The 10081-nt window shown below is 48.0% G+C and overlaps 1 protein-coding gene across 4 annotated transcripts in view; it reads left to right on the forward strand.

Annotated features, from left to right (window-relative positions):
- Window positions 1-6565: 6565 nt before the first annotated feature.
- ogdha (oxoglutarate dehydrogenase a) overlaps window positions 6566-10081 on the forward strand; it is a 19023-nt gene continuing 15507 nt past the window's right edge. For all 4 annotated transcript variants that reach the window (XM_069723876.1, XM_069723873.1, XM_069723874.1 and 1 more), the window contains exons 1-2: window positions 6566-6657; window positions 8664-9058. In XM_069723876.1, coding sequence (XP_069579977.1) covers window positions 8816-9058 — 243 coding nt within the window. In that variant the 5' untranslated portion in view covers window positions 6566-6657; window positions 8664-8815. The remainder of the gene's footprint in view (window positions 6658-8663; window positions 9059-10081) is intronic.

The following is a 10081-nucleotide window of genomic DNA, read 5'->3' on the forward strand; positions in this document are numbered from 1 at the left end:
ACCGGACTTATTTAAAGAACCAGATGGCTGCTGACGGCTCGGTCTGACGCCGGAACCGGTTCTCTGAGGGTTCTGTTGGTCAACGCGTCTCATGTTCACACCTACAAACAGGTTCTACGGGTGTGTAGAGCTCATCACCATTCACACACACTTTCTTCTCAACAGAAATATCGATTCCTCCGCCGCTCAAAATCGTCCTCAACAAATGCAACATGTCTTCCTGTTTCAAAGTCAACCGACGTGTTGCTGCATCACAAGTTAAAGGAAAAAGAAAACATTATTTTCATTTGAACATAATTCAGATCAATTTCTGTCTGATTATTGTTAGTTAAAGACTTTCATGTGAACATGAGATGTGTTTGATGTGAATAACAGCTTCGTTCAGCCCTGAGTTCAGTCTGTCAGGCAGCGAGGCTCCTCCCACTGAGCCGAGCTGGACAGTCACGAGACGTTTTCAGGTACTTTAGGATTTACAGATTCACACTATTAATGTAAAATAAATAAATAATGATGTAATATATCAGAATATAAAATGCCCCCCACCTTTGCACATTCATGCATCAATAATTCTAATTCATTTGAATGAATATTACTCTGAGATGGGCCGAGTGCCTGACAAGCACGTTCACTGTTGGTTAAAGTTCATTGGGATGATGATCAGTAAAGTAAAACAGGTGTTTCTGCTCTTCTTCCACCTCTTTAAACCTGTTTGGGAGGTGCAAAGTGAAACTCAGCAAAACGTCTCAGATTCAGTAAAAAACAACCTTCTTGCAGTTATGTTCATGATGATCCTGTGTAAGTGTATGAGGTGGATGAGGACAGTATGACATCACCATGGCAACGCAGGATCTCCTTTTTCTATCATAACAAATGATTTTTTCGATTTCTTTTTTTTGTGGTTTTTGTGAATGTAACTATTATCTGTGGTAATCCAGAACATTTTATTTCCTCATTAAGTGTCGCTGTAAAACCTGTGATGGTCAAAACAAGCACGTGTGTGAGCGCTCTGTTGTTGTACATGGATGAGTTTCAGGTTACTACGGCAACGGTCGTGATGCCGCAGCATTAACTGCAAACTCGTGCTGTGTTCAGGTGCTGCCCGATACGAAAAACCAAACCTGGTAGAATCAATTCTGGATGTCCTTCAGCTTCACACGATGATTTAATAAAGTTTATTCAAACGGATTGTGATTGTGGTGGTTTGGAGACTCAATAAAGGTGCACAGAAACATAGTCTCGCTGAATGGACTCGTGATTGTTGTCTGAAACACTTCAAGCGTCTTTGCTTTTGTTGTTCTGTGATCGGTCATCACTTCGGAGGAAAAAACAGGATTCAGTGTTGTATTTTGCATCATATTTTGGTCCCGTTGCTCTTCGTGGTTGTTTGTCAACTCTACGACTTTTTTGCAAGCACTTCGTTTTATCTGTAAACTTTTACTGTATTTTTAATACATGTTGTCAAGTAAGATAAATATGATTTTAAAAAGGTTCTAAACATTATTTTATTAAATATATATTATAGAGTAACTGTTTTAGACAAAAAAATTTAAACTTTTTTTTGTCATTTATGCTATTAAATAAATAATAATTATATATTAAACCACTGTACAAAATTTACATATATATAGAATATAGTTCACTCAAAAAAATCAAATGAAGTTTAGATTTATCATGTGTCATTTGATTTAAAAAAAATCTATACTTAAGATTTAACCATTTATATATAAATATTTATATTAAATATATATATAAATATTTATATTAAATATATATATTATGTTATATATATATTATATATGAAAGCCTAAATCCTTTTTTTTTTGTTCAACACAAAAAAAATGTATTCAATTAATTTACGACGTTTCCCATTATGGGATGAATAAATCAAGATGAATCAAGATGGTAAGATGGCGCCGCGCTAGCGGCAGCCTGTTGCAGCAGCTCCCCTCCCCTTGTTATTAGTATTATTAGTATTTTTTTAAGCCTTTCTCCTCTTCGGAGTTGTTGTTTTTTTCTTTCTCTCGTGTGTTAAGTTAACGGACCGTAATGGACCGTAATTTTTCCTCTTTTCTGGCTGGGGGCTCTGTTATTGTTATTGTTTACTCTCGTGATCAGCTGATCACGCTGAGTAGCCCTCTACTGCTGCTGCCCAGAGCGAGGCCTGAGATCCCCGTTGAACTTCGGAGAAGACGGCGGGGTTGCAGAGCCGGAGCTAAGCTGAAGGCGGAGAGGAGGAAATATAAACCATCGGTACCGGAGATCTTAATGGGGAACGTGAGGTCGTTGGCCAACAAGACGGACGAGCTCGGCGCTGGTAAAGACCCAGAGAGAGTACCGGGAGTGCAGCATCATGTGTTTCACCGAGACATGGCTGCACTCACATCTCCCGGACCACAGCGCGGCCGTACCCGGCTTCAGGACCGTTCGGGCGGACGGAGACGTTGTGCAGAGCGGCAAGAAGAAAGGTGGAGGGATTGCAGTCTATGTGAACGAGAGGTGGTGCAATCCCGACCACGTGTGTGTGAAGGAACGTTTCTGTAGCCCGGACATTGAACTTCTAGCCGTGGGGATGCGCCCTTATTATTTACCGAGGGAGTTCACGTCCGCCATCGTTGTCGCTGTTTACGTTCCTCCATCAGCTGACGTAGAGGCAGCAGTGGACACCATCCACTCCACGGTGTCCAAACTGCAGACTCAGCATCCCGGTGCATTTTTGTTAGTTACTGGAGACTTTAACCAGTCTGGATAAAGTTCTGCCAACTTTGCACCAGTATGTGAACTGCCCCACAAGGAACAATAAAACTCTGGACCTCCTGTATGCTAATGCCATGGATGCATACAGTACTACTGCCCTTCCCCCCCTTGGTAGATCAGACCACAACCTGGTCCTGCTGACTCCCAGGTATGTTCCTCTGGTGCAGAGGCAGCCTGTGTCCACCAGGACTGTGAGGAGGTGGACACAGGAGGCCAAAGACGCCCTGCAGGACTGCTTTGAGTCCACGGACTGGGACGTGCTGTGTGGACCACATGGGGAGGACATCAACAGCAGGACGGACTGTATCACAGAATACATCAAATTCTGTGAACACACCACCGTACCATCCCGGACTGTAAAATGCTTCCCCAACAATAAGCCGTGGATCACCAGTGACCTGAAAGTTCTTCTTAATAAGAAGAAAGCAGCCTTCAGGTCTGGGGACAGGGAGGAGCTCAGGAGAGTGCAGCGCCACCTGAAGGAGAAGCTGAGGGAGTGCAAGGACTCCCACAGGAGGAAGCTGGAGGCAAAACTCCAGCAGAACAACGTGAGGGAATTGTGAACCGTTATGAAGGAGATTACTGGGTTCAAGGGGAGAGAGAGACAACCAGCGGGAACATGGAGAGGAACAACCAGGGGGAACCTGGAGAGGAACAATCAGAACAACCAGGGGGAACCTGGAGAGGAACAACCAGGGGGAACCTGGAGAGGAACAACCAGGGGGAACCTGGAGAGGAACAACCGGGGGGCTCCCTGGAGAGGTCAAATGAACTAAACTGTTTCTTCAACAGGTTTAGTTCACCGCCCTCATCTGTCTCCTCCACACCTTACACCTCCCAAACACCTCTGCTGCCCCCCCTCCCCCCTCTGCGCCCCCTGGTGAACTGCATAGAGCCCTCAATCTCAAAGGGCTCTTCCTCCATCGACACGTTGAACCCCCTCCCCCCCTCACACCCCCTTCTCTGTGATGACTGGCCAGGTTAGGAGACAGCTGGAGAGACTCCACCAGCTCAAGGCTGCAGGACCTGACGGCATCAGCCCCGGGTCCTGAAGACCTGAAGGCATCAGCCCCAGGGTCCTGAAGACCTGAAGGCATCGGCCCCGGGTCCTGAAGACCTGAAGGCATCGGCCCCGGGTCCTGAAGACCTGCGCCGTCCAGCTGGCTGAGGTCCTACAACACCTCTTCAACCTGAGCCTGAAGCAGGAGGAGGTCCCGGTGCTGTGGAAGACGTCCTGCCTGGTTCGTCCCTAAGAAGACGACTCCATCTGGCCTCAACGACTACCGACCGGTTGCCCTCACATCTCATGTGATGAAGGTGCTGGAGAGGCTGGTCTTGGCCCACCTCAGGCCGCTGGTGAAATCTTCTCTGGACACTCTGCAATTTGCGTACCAGCCTCGTGTGGGAGTGGACGACGCCATCATCTACCTGCTGCAACGAGCTCAGTCTCACCTGGATGGAACCGGTGACTCTGTGAGAATCACTTTCTTTGATTTCTCCAGTGCATTCAACACCATCCAACCACTGCTGCTGAGTGAGAAGCTGCGGGTGGTGGGGGTGGACACGTCCACAGTCTCCTGGATCAATGACTACCTGACAGGCAGACCACAGTTTGTCCATCTGGGCAGTGTGCTGTCTGATACGGTGGTCAGTGGTACTGGAGCTCCTCAGGGAACTGTTCTGTCTCCCTTCCTGTTCATCTTCTACACCACTGACTTCCAGAACAACTCAGAGTCAAGACATCTGCAGAAGTTCTCTGATGACTCTGCAGTGGTAGGATGTATAAGGGATGGACGGGAGGAGGAGTCAGTGGACGGTGTATAAGGGATGGACGGGAGGAGGAGTCAGTGGTCGGTGTATAAGGGATGGACGGGAGGAGGAGTCAGTGGACGGTGTATAAGGGATGGACGGGAGGAGGAGTCAGTGGACGGTGTATAAGGGATGGACGGGAGGAGGAGTCAGTGGACGGTGTATAAGGGATGGACGGGAGGAGGAGTCAGTGGACGGTGTATAAGGGATGGACGGGAGGAGGAGTCAGTGGACGGTGTATAAGAGATGGACGGGAGGAGGAGTCAGTGGACGGTGTATAAGGGATGGACGGGAGGAGGAGTCAGTGGACGGTGTATAAGGGATGGACGGGAGGAGGAGTCAGTGGACGGTGTATAAGGGATGGACGGGAGGAGGAGTCAGTGGACGGAGTATAAGAGATGGACGGGAGGAGGAGTCAGTGGTCGGTGTATAAGGGATGGACGGGAGGAGGAGTCAGTGGACGGTGTATAAGGGATGGACGGGAGGAGGAGTCAGTGGACGGTGTATAAGGGATGGACGGGAGGAGGAGTCAGTGGACGGTGTATAAGGGATGGACGGGAGGAGGAGTACAGGGCAGTAGTGGAGGACTTTGTGGAGTGGGCTGGTAGAAATCACCTCCTCCTGAACGTGGCCAAGACCAGAGAGATGGTGGTCGACTTCAGGAGGAAGACGACGGCTCCACAACCGCTGAGAGTTCTGGGAGAGGAGGTGGACATGGTGGAGGAGTACAAGTACCTGGTGTCTCCATGACAACAGACTGAACTGGAAGACCAACATCAATGCTGTCTACAAGAAGGTGATGAGTCGACTCTTTTTCTTGAGGAAACTTCGATCCTTCAATGTGTGCAGCGAGATGTTGGAGATGTTCTACCATCTGTTGTGGCCAGTGAACTGTACTTCACTGTGGTCTGCTGGGGGGGGGGGGCATTGGAGCCGGTGACACCAACAGACTTAACAAACTGGTTAAGAAGGCCGGCTCCATCATCGGCTACAAACTGGACAGTCTGGAAAAGGAGGTGGAGAGGAGGACGCTGAACAAACTATTGTCCATCTTGGATAATCCTGTCCACCCTCTCCACCTGCTGCAGGGACAGAGGAGCACTTTCTCTAAAAGATTCCTCCAGCTGCTGTCACAAGGACAGATACAGGAGATCATTCCTGATACAGGAGATCATTCCTGATACAGGAGATCATTCCAGATACGGGAGATCATTCCTGATACGGGAGATCATTCCTGATACGGGAGATCATTCCTGATACAGGAGATCATTCCAGATACAGGAGATCATTCCAGATACAGGAGATCATTCCTGATACAGGAGATCATTCCTGATACAGGAGATCATTCCTGATACAGGAGATCATTCCTGATACAGGAGATCATTCCAGATACAGGAGATCATTCCTGATACAGGAGATCATTCCTGATACAGGAGATCATTCCTGATACAGGAGATCATTCCTGATACAGGAGATCATTCCAGATACAGGAGATCATTCCTGATACAGGAGATCATTCCAGATACAGGAGATCATTCCTGATACAGGAGATCATTCCTGATACAGGAGATCATTCCAGATACAGGAGATCATTCCTGATACAGGAGATCATTCCTGATACAGGAGATCATTCCAGATACAGGAGATCATTCCTGATACAGGAGATCATTCCTGCCGACCGCAATAAGACTTTACAATAACTCACCTGTTGACTGTGTTTCTTGGTTTGTTTGTATATTATATATATAGATATATAATGTACTGTATATACTGTGCATTTTATATCTATATTTTTTACTGCTATTTACTGCTATTTTATTTTATTGCTTTTCTATTATTATATTATTCTATTATTTTATTCTATTATTTCTATTATTATCTGATTGCTTCTGTATGCTGCTGTAGCGAAAAAATGTCCCCTCTGGGATGAATAAAGTAAAAACCTACCTAAAGTCTAATTCAAGGCAAGCCACGCCCCTTTCACTTGACGTCATTTCCGGCAGGCCTCCGCTGAGCTGTCATCGTTTCACCGGGAGAGGCGAAGGGCATCGGGGAGACCGGCCGAGAGGGAGCCGCTGAAACGCGTTTCTGGAGGTCAGTAGCGGGACTTTCAGGCGTGTGTGCCGCAGCAGAGAGCTCGAGGGGCCGGTCCGCCCACCCGGAGGAAGATGTCCGTTCAGAGGGACACGAAGATCCGTCTTCACGAATGTCAGGAACCGTGTTAGCATGCTAGCCGCGTGCTAACAGCCCGTTGAAACCACCGTTACCGGGAGAGCTCCGTCATCTGTCACGACCTGTCGGTCAGAGTCCGCGTCATCAACGGGAGATAACGACCCACGTTAACCGGGCAGCTGACTTTACGCAGTTAGCACCAGTTTATCCGCTAGCCAAACGTGCTAATGGTAGTTAATTAAGTAGGAGCTAACTGGCTAATTACATCAGCTAGAGCGTTAGCTGTTAGGCTAACCATGTAACCGCGTTTCCGGTGAGCATGTTTCATCAATCACGTGACCCGTTCATGGGGGTTGTTGTTGTTGACAATGTTTTGGTGAGAAGACATTTTCAGGAACTGATGACTGAAAGGACAAAGTGACCGACACGGCACGTGACCAATACACGCTCTGACTTCTGGGATTCCAGCCAATCAGGGAGGAGGAGGGGGAGGAGGGGGAGGGGGGGAGCAAGGTCAAAACACGGAAAGAGAGTCCAGCTGGGGCGGAGGGCGGGGCAGTCGGGTAGGGAGGGGGGGGGGGCTCCTCTCCAGGCGGAGGAGGCTCCTCCTCCTCCTCCTCCTCCTCCTCCTCCTCTGCTGGGACTGAAGCCTCTGGAAGGTGTTTGTAAAGTTCACCTGCTGCTTCAGACTCACCTGCTCTGTAGACAACAGTCATGATGACCTCTGACCTCTGACCTCACGTGGAGGGATGAAGTTTGATTTACTGTCTGAACTCATCAAAAAGTCATTAAGTTTCAACTTGAGTGATGTTCAGTTTGAGGAGTTGAACAACTGGCTGATAAAACAATCAAAGAAATGTTTGAAGTGTTTCAAATGTTCGCTGGAAATTCAGTTTGGTTCATTTCTGGCACAGAACTAGAGTGGATCGGCGGGAGGGACGCTGTCATTCAGATTCAGTTGATGGAGATATTTTAGTTTTTGTGCTGCAGAGACAGAATCAGCTGTTAGAACAGGAAGCAGAAAGTTCCTCAGGAGGCTGAATGAACCGTTAACGAGCTCCTGGCAGGAACCCAGAGACTCCGCGGCTCTGAGAGGACACCGTCCCATCGGCGCTGTGGACAACAAGCTTCACCGTTCATCTTCGCTCAGGAGCCAAAATCTGCCTTCAAACGTCGTCGACACCGACCGACGTGAACATCTTCCGTCCAGCGCTGTCGTGATTACGTCCAATTAAAAAACAAAAAATGTGTGGAAATAAACATTTGATCTTTTCTTTTGAAAAATGTGGTTTTAATAGCAGCTGATTCTGACTGACAAACCAACGTGAACATGAAGTTCTCCTGTTGATGACGTCGCCTCCTCTTCTGTTCACCTCCTGCTGAGGTGCCAGATGTGTGCAGCTGCTTTAGCAGTAGGTCAGTTATTGTTGTCACGGTTACAGCAGCAGTGACTCAGAGGCGGCTGTAAAAACCTCGGCACCAAATCGCTGCAATTGGTGTCGAAAACTGAGGCGTAACTCTGTAAAATGTGAACACGACACATTTTTAGATTCGGCGTAACTTCTATTTTCTGATGATGTCATTTCCTGTGATGTCCACGTTGATCAAACGTCCTTAAACCTGCTAAATACATCAGTTTTAAAAGGTGAGGCTCCCTCTGGATGCTGAAGTCGACTGAGAATCTTTGAGTTTTTAACTTTTCTTCACTTCCAAAGTGATTCGGTGGAAGTTGTCGGTACATCCAATCAAACACAGCAAACAGGAAGTGCTGATAGATCGTTCTGCATGCGTACTTTCTCCAAATATAAATAAAGATTGACTGAAAACTGAACTTAACCTCCTTCCTGTTTCCTGTAAAAGGTAGCGGCCGCTCTGGGCTCTGATTGGTCCTCTGTCTAACACGCTGTCTCTCTCCTTCTGTCTCTCAGTGGACGTTGGACGTTTGATTCGGCTCTTCCTGTCCTGGGACTGACCCCCCGCCCCCCGGAGGATTGACGTTTACTTCCTGTTCCTGCTGTGAGGACGTCCGGCCCGTCGGACATCACCACCTCCGTGTGTGTGAACTTTTCAAGGACTGCTCATGCATCGTTTAAGGACTTGTGCGGCGCGGTTGCGTCCGCTCACCGCCTCGCAGGCGGCTCAGACTGTCGGCCAGCAGCGGCCAATCACAGTCGCCTCTGGCGGCGGCGGCACAAGGACGTTTCAGCCAATCAGGTGCTACACGGCGCCGGTGGCTTCAGAGCCGTTCCTGAATGGGACGAGCTCCAACTACGTGGAGGAGATGTACTTCGCCTGGTTGGAGGACCCCAAGAGTGTGCACAAGGTAAGCAGCAGTGGAGCCCCCTACTGGTGGGGAGGTATCAGTCCGGGTCACTGCTGACGCTCTGATCACACGGGAAGGAAACAGGAAGAAAGGTTCAAGTTCGACACCTTCAGGTTCAGCCCTGCACACGGAAGGTGATCGGTCATGTGACCCGAGGTTTGACTAACAAAACAAAACAAGCCTCTGAGGTTTTTGGGTTTGAACATGTTCTTTATAAACCCGACTTGCTCAGTTGGTGGACATAAAGGTGACGCGTCCGACAGGTGACGGTCCTCTCCTCTCCCTGACGGGGTTCACTGACCTCTCCACATTTCTACTGAGTCCTAAAGGACTGACGGCTAATAATAGATGTCACATGATGAACCTCCTTCACAGAGAGTTTGTGCTCTCCTTAAACCTTAAAGAGGCCGATGTCGGCTTAGCTGCTCACGTCCTGCAGGATTAATGACGCAGCTCAAATTAAACCTCCCAAACTGAGTTTAAAGGGTTTTAGTAAAGACCAAACTAACAGAGCAGAAGGATTCGACACCATATACTCCACCTTTTATTTTGTTGAGTCACAGCATTTCCTGTTGTCTCCTCTCAGACCTCCAGCTGCAGTATTGATCACTCTGTTTTACATCTGGAACATCTGGAACAAGGCAAGAAGTCATCTGGTCTAATGACCCGCTGAGGTCACCGAGAGGTGTCGTGTTACATCTCACAGCTGTTACGCAACCGTCCGACCGCGTGACCTTGCTGTTGTTAGCGTAGCGTGCTAACAGGAAGCAGCCGGACAACACGGATGTGATGCGAGATGTGATGTTGTCGTCATGTGTGTTTTCAAAACCACCCCAACCTTCTCGTGGCAGAACAAACAACAGATTCATCAATCAGTTCGAGAGTCTGAAAAACCATTTCTGTGTTTTTACAGCCTCTCGGTAAGCAAAAATGAGGGCTTTTAATTTGAAAACAGGACTTTTCATGTAAAATGAGGGATTTAGTTTGAAAGAAGGGCTTTTAATTTGAAATGAAGGCTTTTAT

Source organism: Brachyistius frenatus, unplaced genomic scaffold, assembly GCF_029030835.1.
Source record: "Brachyistius frenatus isolate BFR_SWC_R1_liver_20210118 unplaced genomic scaffold, ASM2903083v1 Contig_349, whole genome shotgun sequence".
NCBI classification, from domain to species: Eukaryota; Metazoa; Chordata; class Actinopteri; family Embiotocidae; genus Brachyistius; species Brachyistius frenatus.